The sequence below is a fragment of the Emydura macquarii genome, unplaced genomic scaffold (assembly GCF_026122565.2).
Source record: "Emydura macquarii macquarii isolate MOO-44397 ecotype Brisbane River unplaced genomic scaffold, CSIRO-AGI_Emac_v2 contig_2768, whole genome shotgun sequence".
In the NCBI taxonomy this organism is placed as follows: Eukaryota; Metazoa; Chordata; order Testudines; family Chelidae; genus Emydura; species Emydura macquarii.
In genome coordinates, this window is record NW_027132905.1 from 18423026 (window position 1) to 18447262 (window position 24237).

The 24237-nt window shown below is 39.9% G+C and overlaps 1 protein-coding gene across 1 annotated transcript; it reads left to right on the top strand.

Moving 5' to 3' along the window:
- Positions 1-1721: 1721 nt before the first annotated feature.
- On the top strand, positions 1722-21316 carry ADRA1B (adrenoceptor alpha 1B). The gene is made up of 2 exons (XM_067566455.1): positions 1722-2694; positions 20742-21316. The coding sequence occupies exons 1-2, from the start codon at positions 1722-1724 to the stop codon at positions 21314-21316; spliced, it is 1548 nt and encodes a 515-aa protein (XP_067422556.1).
- Positions 21317-24237: the final 2921 nt, after the last annotated feature.

Genomic DNA, 24237 nt, shown 5'->3' on the forward strand with positions numbered 1-24237 from the left:
CTTTGCAATGCTAAGCCTAACTCCCTTTTGTGCAACTAGCCCAACATCTGCCATACACTTTCTGAAATAAAATTCAACCAGAGTTTTTGTTTACAAAATATGTCTTTCAAAACAATGTCCCTGTTCATTCACCGGAGCCTTATTAAAAATAAACCTTTTTATTTTAAACATGGTACATTTTGTAACAGAAAAACCAATATATGGTAACTCAGAGTTCTTCAGACAACAGCTGTAGGATATAATTTAAACGACAGAAAGTGGAGAAAAGTATTTTGGCAGCTTTATGATTCGCTAATGTTTTGCTTTTACTTTTTAATGGTATTAGGCTGTGAAGCTGCAGGACTTCCCTGTATCTGCTGATCCAAAGCTCTACAAAATTAGGCGGTGACAGTTTTCAGAATAAAGATCTTTCACCAACATTAGAATTCTAGATTCCACAGCTCACCACAAATCACTTATTATTCAAATTCTTGTTTATCTGGCACTATAAGCATCCACTGCACTGCACTGCACCTAAATATTAATGAGTCCCTGCCCCAAAGACCTCACAGTCTAAGGCACAAATGCAGCAAGGTATTTAAGCATATTGAATGCCTCCTAAGAAGTACTGAGCACCATCAATCCCCATTAATTTCAAATGTATTTGAGGGCACTCAGCACCTTGCAAAACTGGGGTCTAAAGAGCAAGACATGTTGAGAATAATACAATACAGAACCATCATAAAGATCTTGACACAGATTTTGAGTTTCATCATCTGACACTTTTTTCCTAATTTACAGGAGAAAACAGTCTTTGAAATGAACTAACTCAGGCACAGTTCTATTTCACTTCTGAATACTAAATCTGTCTATATTTTACTGTGAAAACTGTAAACGATGCATTTCCCAAATCCATGCATTCATCTTTACGAGGTGGAGGGTCATTAGTTCTGTCAAAGAGCATCTGATTCCTTTTGATTACAAAAGAAATTACAAGATATTTATTTAATGAGTGAAAACGCTAGGATGCTAGATCATTTTGTACTGCAATTGCTTTTTCTTCACATCTCACTGAGTGTATTTTTCTCAGATAACATGAAACTGTTTTTGTTTTGTTTTTTTAAGGTTTCCGATCCAGATTTCTATGTAACAAATGCTTTAATTAAGATTGATAGATTCCATTTGTTTAGCTTTGAAATTTCGATTTGGAAGTTTTAACTTAAACTGTATTGCCCTCTAGTGCTGTTATGTGTCAGGGCTCCAGTGATGTCATTAGAGCAGCCAGTGTAAGCAAAGGCAGCCACTCCATGCAGAGCTGCCTAAATGCTTACAAATGCTTCTTGGAGACGCATGTCATAACAGCTAGGCAGGGGCATCCTTCCAACAGAGCCACAAAGGCACAAGAGAGGATAGTAAACTGCCTTTTGTTTCAGAGCCTTCATGATCCAAACAGCTACTCTAAGACTCAGTCCAAGAGTTCCATCTGCTAATTTCTGTTTAAATGAATTGACGGAGAAAATTAACCAAGTTGAGCATCCTATTACTTTTGGACAAGCTTCAGAGGATTTCATGCTGTGCAAACTCTGCATGCTGGTGGCTCGTAACCTACAGTGGAGATGAGTTCTCATGCTGAAACTGGACTTTGCCTTGCAGCAAGTTTTTGGGTGGAGAGATAACTTTCAACACAGCTTAAGCACTTTTGTTCATTGCCCAGGGGATCCAATTACAACTTGCTATGGAGGATGATTTTTAAGATGAATACCTACCTTGATGATAACTACAATTCATCAATACCTGGATATTTGGATGACTCTGTACTAAGTAATGGGAGTCTCACTGCAAACAACTCAAATCAGTCAGCAAGCAATCTGAATGTACCTGCCTTGGATATCACTAGGGCAATAACTGTGGGGCTTGTCCTAGGTGCCTTCATACTCTTTGCAATAGTAGGTAACATCTTGGTAATTCTCTCTGTAGCTTGCAATAGGCATTTAAGAATCCCTACAAACTACTTCATAGTTAACCTCGCAATAGCAGACTTGTTGCTGAGTTTTACTGTCCTTCCATTTTCTGCTACACTAGAAATTCTTGGCTATTGGGTTTTAGGGAGGATATTTTGTGATATCTGGGCAGCAGTTGATGTGATGTGCTGTACTGCTTCTATCTTAAGCCTGTGTGCAATTTCTATAGATAGATATATAGGGGTGAGTTATTCGCTTCAGTATCCGACTTTGGTAACAAGAAGGAAAGCAATTCTTGCCCTCCTAAGTGTCTGGGTCCTCTCCATGGTAATCTCCATTGGGCCTCTGCTGGGCTGGAAGGAACCAGCACCCAAGGACGATAAAGAGTGCAGCATCACTGAAGAACCTTTCTATGCCCTGTTTTCTTCTTTGGGGTCCTTTTACATTCCTTTGATTGTCATCCTGGTGATGTACTGCAGAGTTTACATAGTGGCCAAAAGGACAACTAAAAACCTGGAAGCTGGGGTCATGAAAGAAATGTGTGATTCCAAGGAGCTGACGTTAAGGATTCACTCCAGGAACATTCACGAGGACACTTTCAACAGCACCAAGGCCAAGGGGCATCACCCCAGGAACTCCATAGCCTTCAAACTTTTTAAATTCTCTCGAGAAAAGAAGGCGGCCAAGACCTTGGGAATTGTAGTTGGCATGTTTATCTTGTGCTGGCTACCTTTCTTCATAGCTCTGCCTTTAGGTAAGTTGGGGATCAAGGGATGAGGGTCAATTGTTTATTACAGAAATATCAGACAAAAATCAGCTGAATGGTGTCTATTTACCATAAAGATGGATGCATTAGAAATGCAGAGAGAGGGAAATTATGCTGTAGATCTATCTATCTATCTAATCTGACACTGTTGCTGAAAGTTAGGCAAAAACTTTGTAGTGTGTGCAGCCTGCAGGAAATCAGCTAACTTATCATTAGACAGATGGCACATGTATAAAACCTTCACATATTTTTTCTTAACACTTTATATTAAGGTTCCATTTATAGGTGTTTTATTTTTAAATGTTTTATGGACACTTTTATAGCATGCTGAATAGCAAAAGTCATGTATTAAATAGATGCATGCAGCATATACAGATGTCATACGAAGCATTTTAACGTTATGCTGTCAGCTTGTAATATTTTTAGTAGAAATGACCTGATCCAAAGCTCTGGATCCAAACAAGTCTAAACTATTGGGGTGTTCAAAATCTTTTTCTGGATCCAAATGCTGTGACTTAACTGAATCTCTGCTTTTGGGGTCGGAACCAAAGGGAAAGTCTCCCATTGATTTCAAAGAGCTTTTGGATCAGACCCTTGAAGAAGCTACAGCTAAAACTTTCAGCTACCAATTCTTTCATTTTTAAATGCTCTAAACTATGTAAGTTAACTTAAAATGTTACCAAAGCATTCTACATAATCTTTACACAGGGCTGCATTCCTGAAATCCTTTTGACATTCTCCCCTTTTGTCCTTAATGTTATTCACCACCTTGAATCAACATTACTGTACAATATCTCACGACCTGTTAGCACAGAATTCTTAAAACTTGTTCTCTAAAATCTCTGTCTAAAATCAGCTGTTATGCAAAGCAAATTATGCCACTGGTTAAGTATGAAAGGAGGTGAAAAATAGCTGTCTCTGGGGTCTGTGTCATGTATTTACTTAATCATTGTGTTTAAAAAAAAAAAAAAAGATATTTCTAATCCAGTTCTTGTGGTAAACTAAAGAAGTTGTTTCACCTACAGTCCCCTGACTTCCACTGAACAAATTCTCTCTAAACTGCCTGCAAAATCTTTGTGCTAGATTCCCAGCTGGTGAAAATCAGGATAATTCCAAGATCTGGCTCGATGTGTCTAAAATCAAATATATAAAAACCTGCATAAATATAAAGTTACGCATGTGACAAACCCACAAGAGCAGGGAGATTCTAAGTTAAGTTCTTCTGAACTCAGGCCCCCTTGTGTCAAACATTGTGCTCTGGCAGAGAAAGTTTCACCACACTAGATAATGCTACACACCATTGGAAAATACATATTTCATCCACACAGGGTAGATGTAAATATGCTATGCACAATACAAAGTACAACATTACAGTCTAGATCTAAAGAATCACCAAAGCTATGTAGCAGAATCCAGTGGTTCGGGACCTTCTGATAAAGTAATTTAGCTCAGTCACTTTGTACTTAGATTGCTGAAGGAACCTGCTATATCCTGACTAACTTAAATGTAAAGGGCCAAATCCTCAACTGGCATAAATCAGTGCAGCCTTTTAAGTCAATAGCTTTGCTTGCTGATTTGCACTAGCTGAGGACCTACCCCCAAAATCATTGTAACAAGAGTGCTACAGATATAGAGTCAAAAGAGGCAGTATTTTGACATGTCTTCATTTTGCCTTGAGACAGGTTAAAAGCCGCGGCAGACTCCCAACTCACCTATGGGCTGGCTAATGAACTATTGCTTAAGACACTTGAGTGGGAAATTTAAAACATCAGTTCACCTGTTGTCTCAACCGTGAGCCTAAGATGTTGCAAGTGGGGTAACTGATCAAAAAGTCTCAACATAGAGGACTGCTATGTGTTTGGAGACTGAGATTCAGAGTTGGAAGCAGGGGCTGAGGAGAAGCTGTACGGCTGACAACAGCTATTCTTGGGGTTCTAAGGCCTGATCCTGCCAGGTGCTAAGCTTCCACAACTCCCATTGAACAATGAGGAGTTGAGAGAACTTGGCATCTCACTGGATTGGGCCTTTTATTGGGATAGTGAAAGTGCTGCTATTTAGGTCAGTTATGAGATGCTTTTTGCCATCAGTATCCATTCCTATTAGAGAGTGTACATACTCATCAATACATTAAAATAGCAATACAGTCTTCCCTGTCTGCAGTCTCATATCTCTGTCAGCCTACTCCAGGAGCCCAAATCCTTGATCAGTGCTTTGATCCCCAGAAAATATGTTTTCCAAGCCTATTTAACTGCTGTGTACTTTTCCTCTATTACTTTTTCAGTTGTTGCTAGTCTCCAGAAATAGAAGTTTATCGGGTCCTAATTCACCTGTTCTTGTTCCTTAATTCATTCAGAGATGTCACAATCCTATCTGTTTGACAATACATATTTGCTCCATATTGATGGATGGTCATTCATATTCAGGATCACTGAATGAAGGAGGTGCAAAACGTAGGGTGATTAGAAAGGAGAAAGCTTTTCTTAACACATGACTAGTCCAATAATGTTTGATCAGAAAAAAAGAGAAAAAGCCACTTAATAAGGCTTTGTAAAGTGCACAATATTTTTCAAAGTTCCCTTGGTTTGGTTTACTTGAATTCAGGACCCTAATTTTATACTAATGTGTTCTTTGTTTTGTATCTAATTTCTTTTGGAGTTTTTTAAAGATTAGTTAACTGCAGTGACAACATTTCATTTTGACATTGTAGTCTCAATAGAACTAAACATTTTTCAGAAGACTTTCCATAGGTGGTCAGATTACATTCCGAAGTCTCCAGATGTTACACATTTGTCCTAATCCACCCAAATCTTTTGCAATGGCAATATTGAGTGGAAGTTATATTTTATTCATTGTCAGACACTTGGAATGGAGGGGGACTAATATCTAGAGGTTTCATAGTGCAACTTCCCTCAACTTTAATAAAAACACATGGCTAAAAGCACATCTACAGTGCTCTGAAAATGAATAGAAGTGAAAGATGGAAAGGGCCTGTTATGTTGGCCACATCCCTATTAATGCAGGATTGTTACCTTTGGTACATTTTCTACTGTTAGGCTAATCTAGTCTTTATAGTTCAGCCTACATTTTCCCTTTCTTAAGTCCATTCCACTATTTCTAGTCATATATACACACACACTCCTTTGCAATCATCTTGTTTTCCCCTCCTGATGCATAATCAGTGATGCCATGACCCCACAATATATATGGATGTATAATAGAGCCATTCAGGATTTGCAGTAGCATAAGAGCGATCAGAATCTCATCCTATGCATCTTGAAACACTTTTTATAACTGTAAAGTTATGCCTGAATCCTGGGACATTGAAAAATATTGCCTTGACAAATGATTCCGCTTGTATGTAAATAAGTTCTTATCCTCTCAAAAAGTTCCTCAACTCCTGCTGCTTGTTCCCCAGTTAAAGTTCTAATCCTTTGGTTGTGACATTGAAAAAATTTCCACAGCTACCTGTTGTACTGTCCCAAACAAAGGATTATGGCATCGGGGGGATAGAAGGCGGGAATATGCAGCAGGATCATAAGAATTCTTGAGAAAAAAGATTTTGTTTTAATAAGTGTGCTCTTTGTCATAAAGAACAAGGGAAGAGAAATAAGATTTCGCATTTACATAGTGCTTTTCAACCAAAGATCTCAAAGCTCTTTAGCAGGGTGGAAAAGTACTGTACTTCTACTTCCACAAACAGGGAAATTAAGGCACAGGGGTTGTCATTTGTTACACATCATACAACCTGTCACTATCAGGAACAGAACCTTGATTGCTTGACAGCCACACCCAGATCTAACCAATAGACCATGCTGCTTCCAGCACTAAAAATATGGTGATACAGCAGAATTGTTTCCAAACAAAATAATGTGCAAAGTGTTTTTTCCCATGAGGTACCTGTTCTTTCATGGAAATAAGGCCTACGTTTTATCCCTGTTGTGCATATTTATAAACACTCGGTTTATGTAGCCAACTATCCTGCTATTCCATATTATGCACAGTGCAGTATAATGAATAAAATGAAGGCATATATGCTGTCAAGGCAATTGGTAGCTCTACCAATTCAGCAACATAATTTCAAAATGTAAATATCTTGGTTAGTTCAAAATAAACATTTCTTTTTTTCCACCCAAAAATATTCAAAGGCACCAGGGCCATATTAAACACACACTGCTAAAAAACATCATATAAAAACAGACACATTTTAGCTAGAGCAATGTGAAAAGAAGTCTGAAACCATTTGTGATCTATTTTATTAAGACTCTCTCTTTTAAATAAGGTGGAACCAATTTTGAGCCATTACATGTATAAAAAGAAATGCATCCAAGATGAAAAGGCTATATATGGTACAGCAGGGCTACAAGTTGCAACTTGGTGTTATTTCTATCTGGTGAGTTATTAGGCAGAGCTTTCCAAAGGAGTGTAAATGAATTAGGTGTCCAACTTGCAATTTGACCAATCAGAGTTTGGCACCCAACACCTGCAGGGTCCTTTGAAAAGCCCAGCCTTAAAGTTTATACAACACATAACATACAATGCAAGGAAAAGAGCCACCACCTCCACCAAAAATGCATTAACATGTAAGACATCAGTCCTGCAACTTGACTTCACTGGGGCTCCACACAAGTACAAGGGTCTACCCATTGCAAGCTTAAATAAACTCTGATCCTGCAACCACGGAAATCAGATGCAACATTTCCATTGATGTCAGTGGCAGCAGCATAAAAGACCAGAATTTGTAAAAGAAAACACCAAGACATATGACTATTTTAAAAAGTCTTTTTAGTAGGCTTTTTAAATCTGACAATAAGTAATAATGTTAGGGGTCCTCCAGGCAACCAATATATAAGTACAATGTAGGTTTGTGTTATTTGAGGCCTGATTCTGCATTCTGGGTGCACCAGGAATTGAGGATCGGGCCCCATATCTTTCCATGGAAATCACATATTATCAAAGGTTTTAGGTCTAGTCTTGACTTTGAGTGTATTGGCTCCTAAAGACTTTAGGCCTATTTCTTCCTATAACCCTCTTTAACCTAGCTGTTTAAGACTGGTGCCCTCAAGTTGCCATTCAGCGTTTTATAGTGTTTCAGCACTTTAAGTATATAAAGCAATTTAATCATATGCTCAGTTTCAGCCCAGAACTTTGGCACAAACTTCAATAGTACAAACTGCAGGAGGAAACAGTTCTTTCTATTCTCTGACCAATGCACGAGACCAAAGATCAGGCTGGACAGTTACTGCAGAGGCCCAGCACAATTTGTCACGTATGGAGTTCTTGCCCTTCTCAAAATGAGGCTTTGTGCTGCAATGAATTTGCATCACTCAAGTTCCACTTAAGTCCTATTCAGACCCTTATGCACAGGGGTGAATTTCATCCAAAATACCCAAAGCAATGAGTTACTTTGCTTGCCGTGTTTTACTTTTCAAAGCAAGCTGTTTGTCAAAGCACCTGAAATTGTATGAACATCAGGGGATTGGATTCTTTTATTTACTAACTTATATCTGGAGGTTTAGGTAGCAAACAGAGGCAAATATTAAAAGACATCATCACACAGAAGTAAATATGCAAGTAAAATACAAAAAACAGCTTGAATACAAAGAAAGGTGTTGAGAAAATTAGTCACTTAAAGACAAACTTCATAACCACACACTACAAATTCTAAACAGACATCACAGGACAAGAGAAACTGATTTCTGGTGATGCCAACTGGTCTCAGCAAAAATGATAACAAATCTCAAGAAGTGAGGTAATGTGGATAGCTTCTTATTTTCTAGGGCAATATCGTAACAACAGAGAAATATATCTCATACTTTATTGAACCAGAAGATTCAAAGAAGAAATATGGGGATTAAACCCACGGGCAGCTATAGAAAGTCTCACAGCTATTAAAATTAAACGGAGGAAGGAACTGATTTTTCAAGTGGGGAACATTGCTATCAACATCCAGCAGAGCAATGGACAAATATCCTGATCCTGCAGACATTGTGAACACGTGTAACTTTATTCACATCCCATTGCCTTCAGTGGGACTATTCATGTGAGTAAAGTTAGACACATGCACAAGTGCCTATAGGATTTGGGCAATAGTTAGCTTTATGGGCTAGGTGCTTTTTAATGGACAAATCTATTAAATGAAGGTCAGGGGCATGGGGTACAAGTAGGGTGACCAGACAGCAAGTCTTAAAAATTGGGACAGGAGATGGGGGGCAATAGGATCTTATGTAAGAGAAATTCCCTAATATCGGGCAGTGCATATAAAATTGGGACATCTGGTTACCCTAGGTACAGGGTTCAACAGCATCTAAACAAAGGATCTGATCCAAAGCCCACTGAAACAACCGGAATTTTTTCAGTTATTTCAATGGTTTTTGGACTGAGCCCTAAAAATCTGTGCACTAAATTGTACTTGTGATGCTTAATTGAAGAGCCATGATCATCAAGGTGAGAATATCCGAGTTTAGAGTGGAAGCCAAGATAACCTTTCTATAGCTCTGCTATTAGGTTCCCCCACTAGAAGTTTATCCTTTACCAAGGTATCCAAGAATGTATGTTTAGGCCATAAACCAAGAATAAGAAGTTTTAAAACAGTTTATAAAGCAAGCCCAGTACTTGAAAATGCATAAATATAATAAATGAAATGTCAGCAGACTTAGATTAGCTTTTCCTTAATCAACTAATCCTTTGCAAAACAAGTACAAGTCCTGGCCATATCCTATCCAGTTAGCCAGCTGCAAAACTGTTTTGTTCTGGCCAAAAAAAATATGAACAGACTCCTGTCCCCATTTAACACCCAGTGGCTTCAACGGGAGCAAGGTTGAGCCCTAAAAACATTATATTAAAATATAAAAATACCATAAATGAAAGTCTTGATAATGGGAGAGGAAGACAACTTAAACATAAAGGCACAGATTCCCAGCTGGCGTAAACTGTCAAAGCTCCATTGGTTTCAGTGGAGGCACAGTGATTTACACCAGCTGAGGATCTGGCTGACAGATTTTTATTTGTGTTTAGATTTTTTCTTGAATTTGCCTGTATGCATTTTTAAATACTGTTTTGACAGCATCTAAATAAAAGGGAGAATGAACTTGAAAGAATTTCTGCTATCCAAAAAATGTCCTGTGTTTCTGCTGATAGTTACAATGTTATAGATGGGGCACAAAGAATTCCAAGTAGTATTTTAGTTAAGATATTGGCTTCTTTCTTGCTTTCACCCCATAAGAGAAAGCTCCCATTGTTCTCCCTGTTGCCAAATCATTCTGAGCACCTATTTTCAAATGGGCTATTATACCATCACATTCTTAAATTCAGATTTCAAGCTTTGTATTATAACAGTAATGCTTTGTAGTTTGACAGCATCTTTCCTCTAAAGATCTACAAAGGAGTGTTGGCCACCCAAGGGTAATGGATTGCAGGGTGGGGCCTGAGAGATGGCCCCAGTCTCTAGATGGCATCATGGAATGTGCCAGCCAGTGACTCTCTGTCATGTTAGAAGGGTTATCACTGATCATTCCCAGTGCCTCTATTACATGCTAGGACTGAGTGGGTGAGTGGCAGGGGAACTAACCCTTAAAGATATAGATGGGTGGGAGCAGAACCTTATCTACTCCATACTACTACTGCCTGCAGCACATAGGATATATAAGGACCATGTCAGCCACTACTGAAAAGTGAAGACAGGGCTCTGCTCTTAGCAGAGTTAGACAACACACTGGTAAAAAGGCCTGAGCCCTGCCTACACTACAGCTTTCACTATTGCATCCTTCAGTGAAACTTCGCTAGAAGTATGGGTCCTATTTTGGCCAGTAGACAAGTCCTTAGAGCCTGAGCCTTAAAACGGATCTCAGATTTGAATAGAACAGAATGAAATCATACTGTGTTTGCAAGGGTGAGTTGTTCACTTGGAATTTGACACACCATTAATCACACATAGATGAGGTGGACGATAAGAGAAGGCATCTGAATATGGAGATTTTAATTAAGCTAAGAGAACAAAAAGCAAAGCTACTCCAGGCTGCCAGAGGCAGGGAATACCCTTGCCAGAGCTTTTTATCCTATTTACCAAGGTGTTGGTACAGAGATGTGCCTTTCAGAGTCTGATTCTGCATTCCCTGCACACCCTGTACTTCCACTGAATTCCCTGGGGAGTTTGCGTGCGCAAGGAATACAGATCAGGCTCTATGTGTGTAAATGCTATTAGCCATTTAATGATGCTGACAATGTTTATTGGTTTGCACAGATTGCATTTCCAAATTGTAACAGGATGGAAACATGAGTATGCATCATTCATAACCCCCTGAGACAGATAACAGAGCCTCTCTCTGTGACGTCAATTATGAAATGTTTGGAAACTAGGCTTTTTTTTTTTCTGTTTTAATAAGTTTAGGGGGTGTAAACAAATATTGAACGTTGGAGACAAAAAAATATCAGGAACTTCAGAAATCTAATTAACATTAAAACCTTGGCATGCTGATTTGGCCAAGTACAGTGTAACAAGGACTACAGCAAGCTAACAAAGTTCAGAGTGTCTTCCTGCATTCAGTAAATTCAGTCCTCACAACCATTCTGGTAATATATTCTGGTAATAGCTAGTTTCCATGCTTCTCACTTATCCAGTAAGAACCTAATTACCACACACATTTAGTGTCTGCCCTTTACCCTTAGGCAAATGCAGTGGTGGTTTAACCTTTTATTTCTACTTAGCTTAACATTTCCTTTTACAGATAGGAAGCTATGACTTTCAACCACATACAAGCCAAGTTTTTCTCACTACTAGCATAATGCCATAAGTAACTCCAGTAATAAAAATTTGGCTTTTAGTTGATCCCTATTAAGGGAAGCAGCGTGAGATAGTAAAAAGAGCAGAGGACTGGAAAAGAAGTGAGTAGGGTTCTAGTCTGGGCTTTGAGAGTTACTCATTATGTGACATTGGACAAGTCTCTCTTCTGGAACACGCAGCATTATCAGGGAAAAATTTCAATTTTTTGTTTTGAAGCTACTTTTTGTTTCAATTCTTTTAAATTTTGTATTCTCTCTTACATGCTGATGGATCTGAAATGATAACTTTTTATTTTCTTCCATGGAGAATTTCAGAATGTACAGGTGTCTTTCCAATTTGGAATGCAGCCAACTTTCAAAATCCTTCATGAAATGGAATTTCCCTCCTCTGCTCAGCTCCATTCTCAGTCTCTCTGCAACCTAGTGATTATATTTCCTACACCTGTCCTACAACACCACTGGATGTTTAATAACTTATGATCAAATTCTACTACCCGTGCTCAGAATAAGTAGTAACTAACCCCACAACTAGTCCTGCTTTATGACATTCACACAAGAAGGTGACATGTTATCTATAGCAGCAGTTCTCAACCGGGGGTCTGTGGCCCACCTGGGGGCCTACAAGTTGTTTTAGGGGGTCCGCAAGCCACAAGCCCCTGCATTTTGCAGGAAGTCCCAGCACCCCAGGGGCTAAAGCCCCACACCTCAGCACCCCAGGGGGAGAACCCTGAGCCCCCCCTGCCTTGTGGGGCTAAAGCCCCAGTGCCCCGTGGGGCTAAAGGCCCTCCCCCTCCCACTTCCACTCCGCAGGGCTAAAGACAGGAGCATCACAAGGCAAAAGCCCTGAGGCCCCCGTCCCATGGGGCTAAAGCCCCAAGCCCTCCAGTGGAGCCCTGAGCCGTCCCCCAAAAAGCTGGGAGCCTGGTGCCCTATGGGGCTAAAACCCTGAGCCTCCCAGCCCCATGGGGCTCAAGCCTCCAGACTCCCGGTCTCATGGCTAAAGCCCAGAGCCCCATCCCCCCGAAGTGCCAGTCCCCACTGGGCACTAGAATTTTTGTAGCCTGCTGGGAGGGCCCCAGAAAGAAAAAGGTTGAGAACCCTGGTCTATAGAACTATAGAACAGTGTTTGAAACTTTGGAATTCTTCGTTTTTCATTTTGCTAAAAATGAGCATATATGGGACTTACATTGCCACTCAGATATCTACTAAATGGTATTGAGTGCTTTGGTTTAGTCTTTTAACAAATCAAAACATAAAAAACTATCCGGTAAAATCTTCTCACTATCAAGTTATCATTTCACATTACATTTCACTGTAAGAAGTGCACTATTACCAGAATGGCAATTCCAGATCATCATCCTGCTTCCATATGAACAAATGATTCCCATTTGTTCCTATAAATGACAACAGACAGACTTTCCTTTAAGTGGGTCCCTGTGTATATGAAACCCAATTCATAAGAGTTTTTTTAACATGGTCCCTTTTATCAGTAATAGCTAGATGAGGACCTGAGCACCTACAACTCATCCATCAAAACTTAGTTACTGTTTGATCATACATCTGCCAAAATAGAAAAAAGATAAATCTCCAAGACTTCATCTGGGTGGACAGAGCAGGTGTTTCTACTGTACTAATGAATAATGAACCTATGTGTTTAATACCACTTCAACATGTAATTAAAGATGCATGCCGGGCTAATAAAAAATCATAAACTGTGAAGAGAAAAGGGTGATTAGAAAATAGAAAACTGGGGAGATGTTAAAAAAAACTAGATAGGAGGGAGGAAGAGAAGAGAAGAGAAGAAATAAATGACAAAAATGAAGAGAAGAAGAAAGGAAAAAGAATAAAGGTGACAGAAAGGAAAAAATGGAGAAAGGAGAAAAAGAAACACCAGAGGAAGGTAAAGATAAAGAGGAAAGGAAAAGAGGAGAATGCCAGTAATTTGGAATAAAAGTGGTTTGCAGTTTCCCACTGGCTGGGCACAAATGAGAAATATATAATCACTCCCTGCAAATCTATATTCAGAGAACACCCCCGCATGAAGATTGTCAACCTACTTACATTACACCAAGGTGTAAATCAATTAATATGTGCCCATTGGCTGCCTGGTTTTCAAACCCATCGCAGCAGAAGTAAAATATATTCCCTGCACAAAGGAGAGATGAAAGGAAATGTAGCCACACAATTGAGGTCCATGATGTCAGAAATGATGGATGGTTTTGATTTATATGGTGTTCGCAATTTATTTCCCATTGCGTGAATGGAAATGGCATAAACAGCTGCTTGGCACAAACATATCAAAGCCAACTTCAATGGCATTTCCTTAGCAAACATGTCCTATCTTCTATCTTATCTTAGGGGTTTAAATTCCTGCCCATCACTGTAGCATCTGAGCACTTTAAGCATATAAAATCAATAGCTATAGCAAGGACCCTCATGAGCTTCATGGAGTCTCTGGCTTGTCCTCCTTGACAAGCTAAAATCTCTGTTTGAGGGTTGTTTGCTTTGGATTGGCTATTTATGCTCAGTTCTTTCCTATAAAAATGAGAACAGGACCCTCTGAGATGTATTGTATCCATTAGCATAAGACTCGCACTTATCCTTTGTACTTAAATGAAGAGTTTTAAATTTGCCATCTTTCTGTCACACCTAATTTAGTTGCTGGTGGACTGAGGTAGCAGAAAACTATTGAGCAAATATTTATGCCATATTAGGCTGCTGAGAATGGATCTAGAGCTTGGAGAAGAAATACCCCTCCTAGGAGTCTGCTAGTTAAGGTGTCAGTGGATCCACAAAGAATTTTGTTTTTCTAGTTGTGATTATCCCTACTCTGGAAATACTCAGATCTAGCTTTTAATGGATGACACAGAGTATAACAATGGTGGTTGTTGTTATATACCTGGCTTTTCTTTTAACAGGCCAGACTACTGATGAGTCTGAACAGCAATGGTTTTAAAGCTGGTCTGTGTTATTTTTCCACACATGGAGTATTTTTAATGTTAATTGCTTTTACTTTAGAGTAAAGGAAAACAACAAAGAATATGAGAGATTATGGTGTATGTGTCTCCTCTGTAGCAGGCTGCATTTGAACTGTCTCAATGTGGAATTTGGTTATGTAAGTGTGTCAAGATTTGGCAAATCCAGCGGATCTTCCTACAGTTCACCCTGCCGTTTTAGGGCCTGATCCAAAGCCCACTCAAGTCCAAAGCTCATTCAAAGACTCCCATTGAATCAATGCACTATGGATTAGATCCCTAGAGTAGGACTTGAGCCTGATTGTTTCCGAATTCTCAGATTTGGAGGGTTAGTTTGGCTTATTATACAGATGGGACTGGCCACAAAGTTCTGACCTGCATCCAAACTTTCCCAGTGTTGGAAGGTATTTGCACCCTGGTTTCAGCTCTAGTCCATCACTAGCTATTTCTTAGCAGTGCCGTAGGGAAAGGCTGGGTGTTCTGCTGTGTGCACTGAATTACTTTCTATGCTTTGTTTTTCCATCTGGGAAAAAAATAAAGGAAGAACATGATCAGGTAAGAAAAAGAAGAGCAAAAAAGAGAAAGATGTGTTTTGTATTGCACAACCCTGAGTCCAGTCCTGCAGTCCTTACTCAGGCAAAATCCCAGATGTTAACGGGAGCTATGGTGTGTACAAACTGTAGGACTGGGCCATTATCAGGAGCTGAGCCCTGGTTGCTATAGAAATGGTAGAACATAACAAAAACGTTATTAGAGTTCAGTGTTTTCCAGGATCAAGCCCTTGATGGGAAACTCACCCTGGAGCTAGTAATAGGTTCATTTCAATAACCCAGTGATGTGCTCCTCTGATATGCTTCAAAATGTGCAATGGCAGGCTAATCCCATAAATTGTTTCTACAACCTTCACTGATTTCACTGAAGGTGACTTACATAGTTTGACTGTAATAAATAGTTCATTAAAATCTGTTTTAAACACTAATGACATTCTAATTGAAATTAGTTTTCACTAGACAAAATACTTTTTTAATTCCTAATTACATTATTCATTTTTGCTCAGTCTAGTTCCAAACTGAATAGCTTTGTCATGTCTGGTGTGTATAGTTGGTAATGATTAGGGATGATTTTTTTTTCAAATGCCATCAAAAACTACTAGACTGAATGAGTTCCTGATATATTTCCTGCTCTGCATTTTTACTGAGTAAAGGGATTTGCAAAATTGCTAGAAGGCGAAGGTGTCAAGGCTGTAGACAGAAGTAAATCATATGCAGTGCTATATTTAGTGAATCACGATACAAACCATAACAAATAAATAAAAATAAAAAGAGAAGAAAAAAACACATTCCCTAGCTGGAAAGTTATTGAACATGAAGTGCCAGGAAACAGATAATTTAGAGTGGGGGAGTTATTCTGGCTTCCCCATCAGGAATAAATCACTGACGAGATAATTATAGGTGACATTTTTCTGCTATTTTGAAAGGCAATCTAAATCAGGACTGGGAAATATTTAATCTGTTTATCAGACTGTGATGGGAAAATAGCTAGAGATTAGAGGTGGAAATATTAGTTTGATGTTTGAAGACTGGTAGGATTAGTTTTATTATTTTATCAAAGTATCAAAATGGCCCACAGTTGTTTGCTCCTGGCAAGTTAATTACGAGGTAAGGCATGTGTGCACGATTAAATAAAAGGTGTCGTTGTTAGTACCAAGAAAGGGGAGGGAAAAGGGGAGATGTTAAAAATATACTAGCTAATCAAAATATTTTTTCCTATCTTTGTTGTAGAATAAATGGCAAAGGAGCTCTATGCAACCGTGGCCAAATTATGCCAAGGTCTGCACGCTTAGAATGAGGTGGTCTATACAAAGGCGCCTATCAAACTCAAATTCCTAATAACAAAAGACCTCCTATCTTTGTGGGAAATTCCTATTGATGTCTTTGGGGATCCCACACGCAGAAGGGGAGAGGTTGTGAAATCTGAGATACTTTCTAAAGCCCTGAAGGGAACATAAAGTGCCAGGATGCTCTTTGCCTACTCAGATGCCTAAGCAGCAGCTGTGGCAGATAAGGCTAGTTGGGCCAGTCAGACTCCTAGGAGCAGGAAGCAGCCGCAGCCAGGCTTCCAGGCTATGGCTATGATCCCCCTCACACAGGGGCAGCGCCAGGCTTCTTCTCACTGGACACAGTGGGGGTTTCCACATGAGGCCTGGCCCTGCACCTGGCTCCCTTGGCCCAGTCCCTCACCGCCAGTGCCCGGCCTGGCCCCCCTATCGGCTGGGGAGTACCCTGGCCAATGCCTGAGTGTCAGACTGCAGCATGTTTGCCTAGGGCAGTGGTTCTCAACCTGCGGGCCACTTGCAGACCAATCAGCATACAGCTATGGCCCATGTGACATCCTCAGGGCCATACAGGTAGTATATATATTGTGTGGATGCAGCCCACATAACACATACAGAGCTGTATACGCAGCCCGCAATGGTAAATAGGTTGAGAACCACTGGCCCAGGGCAACAAATTGCCTTGAGCAGGGTTCAATTCCTGGCTCAGCAAGTCAGTTTGCCTCCCTGTAATTCAGGTTCCCCAGTGGTAAAACATGGATGCTGCAGCTGACTCTCCTGTATAAAGCACTTTGGGTTGACCTACAGATGCAAAGCGCTGTGTAAAAGTGAAATAGTTACGTTTCTATTCAGGAACTTGTTCATTCTCCATCAGTATGATAACTTCTCTGTTTGCCAGTTCACCTTCAACATAATTATCCTAATATCTAATACGTTTTTAAAACTATGCAGTTATCCTGCATTACATATTAAGTGAAATTCTCTAGCCTCCAGAGCTGTTTTTATATGATTGTAAGGCTTGATTTATTGAGATAAGAAATCATTCTTTTAATACAACTGCCTAAAAAAGAGTTATTAGCCTATAGTTCTATAATAGCTCAAAGGATGTTCACTTGTCAGATTAGTATCCCTTTGTTCAAAAAAGCATTATCTTGGACACTATAGTGCACGTAATGAATTCTAGGCTTTGTGTGCTATCTCCATAGGTGTAGTCACAGTTATTTTTGTTCATGTTTGCAACAGCTGAAGAAAAGAAAGAAAGAAATCTGGAAACATAACCCTTTAGTCACCAATATTTTAAATACCTATCTTTAAGCTTGTTCCCATACTACTCAGAAAGCAATAGAGAAATATGCCAAACTCTCCTTTAAATGTTGCTAGATGCAGATCATTTTTAAGTCCAAAATCCTGCTTTCCACATTGATATGTCTTCAGATCTTTGATGCCAAGCACTCGATTATTGATGGACTGCAGTACTGAAGTTGCTTTGTAGACTTTTTAAATTATCGGTCAAGGCTCAGTGACATTTAAAGAATCAGGAATGAACACATGCTACCTCTCTCAGCCTGGGATGTTATGAAGTAATTCTCTGCACCTTTATGAAGTTGTCCTTTTACAGATGAGAACTCTGAAATTGACTGACTGGAGATGTCATTAGTAAACACCTGAAAACTTGATTATCCTGAAAGTGTGTGAGAGACATGTCTGTTACCTTCTTTTCTTAACTGTATACTATACACATTTCCACTAGCTCTTACAATATTACCCATCTTTGTTCAGGACTTGATTTTTTAATCTTTTCCAGTGCTTTGTTTTAGACTTTGATCTTTGTGTCTCACTGTGTTGTGTTGTATTCTGTTTATATGCAAGACAGCATATGCAGACACATCCCACTTATCTTCCCTCATATGTATAACCACTCATTTCTTCTGTGGAACATCTCTTACTTCACTCATCCATAGGCAAAGTCTTTCCAGCAACTTTTCCTTCTTTAACTATTACTTTTTTATTTACAGAAAAAGACACTGTCAAATGGATTATGTCCAGATTTTGTCCTGCCCCAAAACATTAAAATCTGGGGGAGGAATGTCTTCTAGATTCTAAATGCTTCCAATATTAAATATATATATATTCCAGTCTGTTGGGGGGGGGAAAGCCAATGTTTATTTAGGAGCTGCACAACCATATGTGGTTTTCAGCTAGTTCATTGGTCCTTTTGGTCCTTACTATCTTGAGCTCATCTATATTTTATGCTGGTTCTGGAAAACAAAATAGAAACACTTTAAAGGATGACCCCCAGACTAGTTGTTTCATATTTGTGCAGTACAATCACAAGACATTTTTCTTCAAATCCAAAGGAAAATATTTGTAATTCTTGTTTAGAAAATGAATCCTGAAAGAGTTTGCGACTGAGTGTATGGGAGGACTTGGCATATCTTGCCCATGTTGGCTCGAGTTATAAGCTTGGATCAAGTTTCAGGATTTCACACCCTTTTCATGGTTTATTCCCTAGAACCACATGAATGTTTGTTGACTTTCCTTAAGAAGTACTTAATGCTAAGCAGACACAACTGACACGCTTGCATTAGTTTGGTTTATCTGTCAGAAATCTACTGGGTACTTTTCACACTTTCTCCAGTGTTAGACCCTGTGCTGCACTCCTCACTTCCTGCAGTACAAAATCAGGGCTGAGCTTTGGGAGCTGTATCAATGGGAGAGAGAGGCCTGCAGACTATTAGGGGCAGCACAATGATTAGAGACTGGTTTGTGCAACCTATGGAGTGCACTGAAATGCAGTCCACTGCAGAAGGCATGAACAAAGCACTATGCACCTTTTAAATTCCACTTAAACTCTCAGAGCTAGGTAAACACTTTACTTCTAAGCCATAGAAAGAGCTAGCACTTAGCTGCATTGCCCAATAAGCAGTCCATGGAAGGAATGGTGACTCCCTGGTTCCCCCTTGCTTTGGGCAGAAGCAGGAATTAATCTCCAGTTTGTCAGTATTAATAGCACATTACTTCCCCTTCTGCACCAGTTCAGCCATGCTGGTTGGTGCATGGAGGAAGGCAGGCTGAGGTATGAGCTGTTGCATGTCCTTATCTCTCCCTGGCTTCCATCGGAGTTAAGCTTGCTCAGCTCCTTGTAGTTACTATGAAGCCCACCATTCTGACTGGAAAGGCAGCAGCTATGTTTATCTGCATGACACAGCTGTTTCCCTACTAAATAGGATGTAGCTGTGTCCATTAAACAGGATTTTGCATAGCTTTGATGCCTAGAACACATCCTCTGAATTGCTGTGATAGATGGGGAAATATGCCTACAGTCACATCCCTTCCTCCCCAGTAAGGCAGTCTGATAGTTATTGCTGACTCAGCTGCTTTCATAGCTCAGATAATCTGAAACTGCTCCAAAACACAAGGATTCTGTTCTCAGAGCCTTGACACGTGGGTTCAAATGCATCTCTCCATTTTTAAAAGGCCTAGAATCTAGTCCCAATTCCTGAAATTAAACTCTCACATTGAATCCACCCGCTCAGCTTGCTCCGGCTAGAAAGATAAATGTGTGCAAGATGCCCATAATTTTAACTCAGAACCTTCAGGCATTCTTTCAGACTGTTCCATTTTGTTAAATTTCATTTTTTTGAATTAATGCATTAAATACACTAAATGCTTTGCTAATATTAGTTTTCTGTGTAAGCAACTGCAATAGTTGCTTCAGGGAAATAATGTGCTAGTGAATGGAAGGGGAAGGGTTCATGAGATAATCCCTCTGCTTGTGCTATAAAAATGTTGAGAAGCCCTGCTCTATGCAGACCTGTGTGACATTAGCTGATTTCAGACAAATAGATTTTGTATCTTTTGAATAATATTTCCTATTGGTGACTTAGATAAGACAAGAGAAAACAAGTTCCCGATCCTAGGGCTGCCCTAGCAAGTTTGTGGAAATGGCAAATTATGTCTGAGCACAGACACACCCCAGGAGGACAGGCAAAAAAGGAGCTTGTGAATATAAACTGGTCTTTTCCCTATTGAAGGTGACCTACAAAGGGCTCTCTGGAACAGGAATTCTCTCTTTGAGTTTTTTATAGTGCCAAGAACAATGGGGCCCTGATCCCCTAGTTGCTACTGCAATAGAAATAAATAAATAACAATAATACAGAGGTTTGGGGGGATTAAAATTGAACTTGTGCACCTTTTTGTAGCTGCATGATGAAAAAAGAAAATCAGGCTTCTTTATCCAAAAGAAGTTCTTGGGGTGAGTTTTGTACCTTAGAAATATCAAGAATGTCAAAGTCTGGTCTTAATTTTACTGGAGGACTTTAACTGAAGTGGCAAGGGCATCCTAACAAGAACATCCACCAACATCATGGGTTCACCTTATTCTCTTTATTACAGGCAGTCAGGACCAGTTATCTCAGATACTTTCTCTGCTTGTTTTTCTCTGATAGGATCTATGTTTTCTGCTTTGAAGCCACCTGAAACCATCTTCAAGATAATTTTTTGGCTTGGCTACTTCAACAGCTGCTTGAATCCAATCATCTACCCCTGCTCAAGCAAGGAGTTCAAGAGGGCTTTTATACGGATCCTGAAGTGCCAGTGCCATCGGCGGAAGCGGCTGGGGTGGTGGGCCTACAACTACAGGAACTGGAACCAAGGCTCCTTCGAACACTCCCGCAAGGACTCACTGGAAGACAGCAGGAGCTTCCTAAGTGGCAGTCAGAGGACGTTATCCTCAGCCTCCCCTAGCCCAGGCTACCTGAGCAAAGTCACTCATCCGCACACGGAAATGTACACGTTCCAGGAGTGGAAGAGCTCCACCTCCTTCCTGAGCCCCCTACAGGAAGGCAGCAGGCAAAAAGACCTCTACAGCCTCTTCACCTTCAAGCTCCCAACAGAGCACAATGGACATATTGCTGCTGGCAGCCAAGCCTCGAGCAATGGGGACTGCAAGACCATCTGTGACACTCTGAACAGCACAGTCGACAGCAGAAGAAACATGGCTGTTGAAATGAGCGAATTCTAAACACTGTCCCCTGCATGCAGAAGGGCAGAGATGCTGATCTTAGCTGAGTTGTTTGGTGTTTAATCCAGTTGAAAACACGAACCTGCACACGATCTAGACATGCTTGATGTGGTGCGAGGAGGGAGTTCAGCCAGGATGGCAGTCACAGGCAGCCAAATGTCAGAGTACTGGCATGGTCCAACCACGGCAGGGAGATCAGTGTTCCAAGTTTATTGCCAGAGATGCTGCAGAAATTTGTGCCCAAAGCAGGGATGGGCCCTGTAAAGGCAGTGCTCAGCCAAATATTCAGCTCAGATGGAAAGGCTGTGGAGCAGCCAAACACATGTGTATAGACAGTATGTATAAGTAGAGAGGGTGTGTGTGTGTCTTCAACAGGAAGTGTGATTTTATTTTACTTCTCCAGGGTACCATCAGCTGCTTCTGTTTTTGCCTGTAAAACCTTACCTATTGGTGTACTTCACTGAACACTAGCACTTTAGAAACTGAAAACAGTGTCAAAAAACAAAGTAACTTCCCATCTGTTCATTGCTTTTGTTTATTAATATCCCATTAGGATTCCAGGAAAACCATCTTGCCTACTGTCCCATCCGTGCATGCGTGTGCACGTTGGGGCGATATCTCCCACAATAGTTTAACTCATCATAAGTTAAAGATGAAAGTGAAACAACGTGGCCAAACTCCCCCATCTTTTACCATGTTATATTTTGAAAGTTTAAATACATCAGCAATGGTCAGGGCTCACTCTTCATGCTCCAGCACATTAATAGTTGTCCTGTAAGCTTACAGGCAACCAAAGGGTCTGGTTTCCAAAGCAAAACCCATAAATCACTCCAGATCCTTCATGAACAGCATTGCACAAAAGAGCACTGACCGCTAGAGGTTCATGACCTGAGAGCAAATATGCTGAATTTCAGTAAAACCCACTTGGTGCTTTTGGCAGTATTTGGGGTGACATTGCATTTCTAGTGACTTCTGCTTTGTCACTGAGATCGGAAGTGGAAAAGTCAAAAGGATGCAGTTATATGAGAGTCCCACTTTGGTTTGCATCCTTCAGCTCGATAACATGGTATCATAAACTGGGGTATCTCTGAGGACATTTTCTAGTATGTTTTAAGCCATGTTTGGAAGTTGTTTTCATCTCTTGCAATTAAGTGTGAATCATGAAACTAATGACTGTGAATTTTTACATAAAGTGGTACAAACCATGACAATTGGTCTCTACTCCTTCCTCTGACCTGAGGCTTCCCTTATTAGGAATTTTTAGCAACATTTTTGTGAATACTGAAACAGAGGCTGAACCATAAACAGATGTGCTGATAACACTTAACAGCTGTTTTAACAATGTTGACTCCCATGAGAGTTGCTTCCCTTTGTTTCATTGAGTATGTATATTCCCTCATTAGGCTGATGAGGATGGATGTGATCTGTAGTTGGGCCAAATATCCTCTAACTCAGTGAGCAAAGAAAGGGCAGTTTTGTGTCTAGGTCACCATATGCTCATATACTACAATGATGAGAGCCATATAAGTACATAAACAGACTTAATATAGAGCACCTTGGGTCTGATCTTGATCCCATTGAATTCAATGGCAAATCTCCTGTTGTGTTTAAATGACCCAATCTTGCTCCTATTCAGTTGCAATTTCCTCTTATAGGGATACTGCTTATTAAAATAGAAAGGATTTTAAAAACCTTTCCACTCTTTCTGCTGTTCATTTATTTTTTTTGTATTTTACTCAGCTCAGAAAAGGAAGCTAGACAGGACAATTTTGCTTTTCACTTGCTCTTTTTGGGTTTCCCACAGTGCAGATGACTGCATGGGGTTCTATTGTGTAAGTTTTCATTTTCATTTTTTTAGGGAGAAGAAAGGCAGAGGTAGAATGTTATAAAAACATTTCGGGTCACATTAGGTTTTGTAAATTATTGTTGATTACAAATCAGAATTTTGGGCCTAACTGCTTGATAGTGTCCTTGTACATTTAGCTTACCAAGTGATTCATGCAATGTAAAACCAAACCAAAATAATATCTATCAACTTTTGAAAACTTTTCAGAGCTGATGGTAGAAGGTTCAACACAGCCAGCATTTCATTCCTATAAAGCCGTTAACGAGGCTTTGAAAGACTGACATTTCTTTTTATTGCTTTTGGTTCTTAACAAAAGCTGTATGATCTCTGATAATCATTTAAGCTCCTTAAATAATTGAATTTCATTTTAACAAGATTTCTCTAGTCAGCTGTGCAAGCCTTGAAATTTGATATTATGCCACTCGTTGCTGGACTGAGCTATAAGCACTTGTCATTTGTATAGATTGGATACTCCTTACAACTTTCCAAAGAAAAGATTCCTCACTGCTTATTTAGCTTTTCACATTTACAAAAGGGAATCTTGGTCATTTTAGTGCAGAAAAAAATCTCTCTCTCCAAATAACAGAGGAGGAAACCCAGACTGACCAAAGAAACCTAAACTAAACATCACATTAGTCCATATCATTTGCATAGTACCTCCCCAAATTCTCCATTTCATAATCACAGCCACCACATCAGAGGCAGCTTGCAGCCTGAGATGGTTGGGGGATACCACCTTGCCCAGGGGAACAAAAATCCAGGAAAAGTTCTGTTTTAGAATTTCTGGCGCCTAGGAAGATAACAAGAAAAAAGTTAACTTATCCGGAATGGTAATAAAAATGGCAAACAATTACACCCAGCCAAAAGTAAATATATACTGTAATTTCTAAGTTAGACAATTCCTCTACAGCCTTCTTGGGGCATCGAGCAAGCCAGGCCTTGACTGGAGCATCTCATCCAGAAGTGGTTCGAAAGCTTCACCTCTCATTGCTATGACATCAGATGCATTACAGACGGCTTATCTACACTTACTTCCGAGATTCGGCAGCAGTCGACCGGAGTTACGCAAGCTATG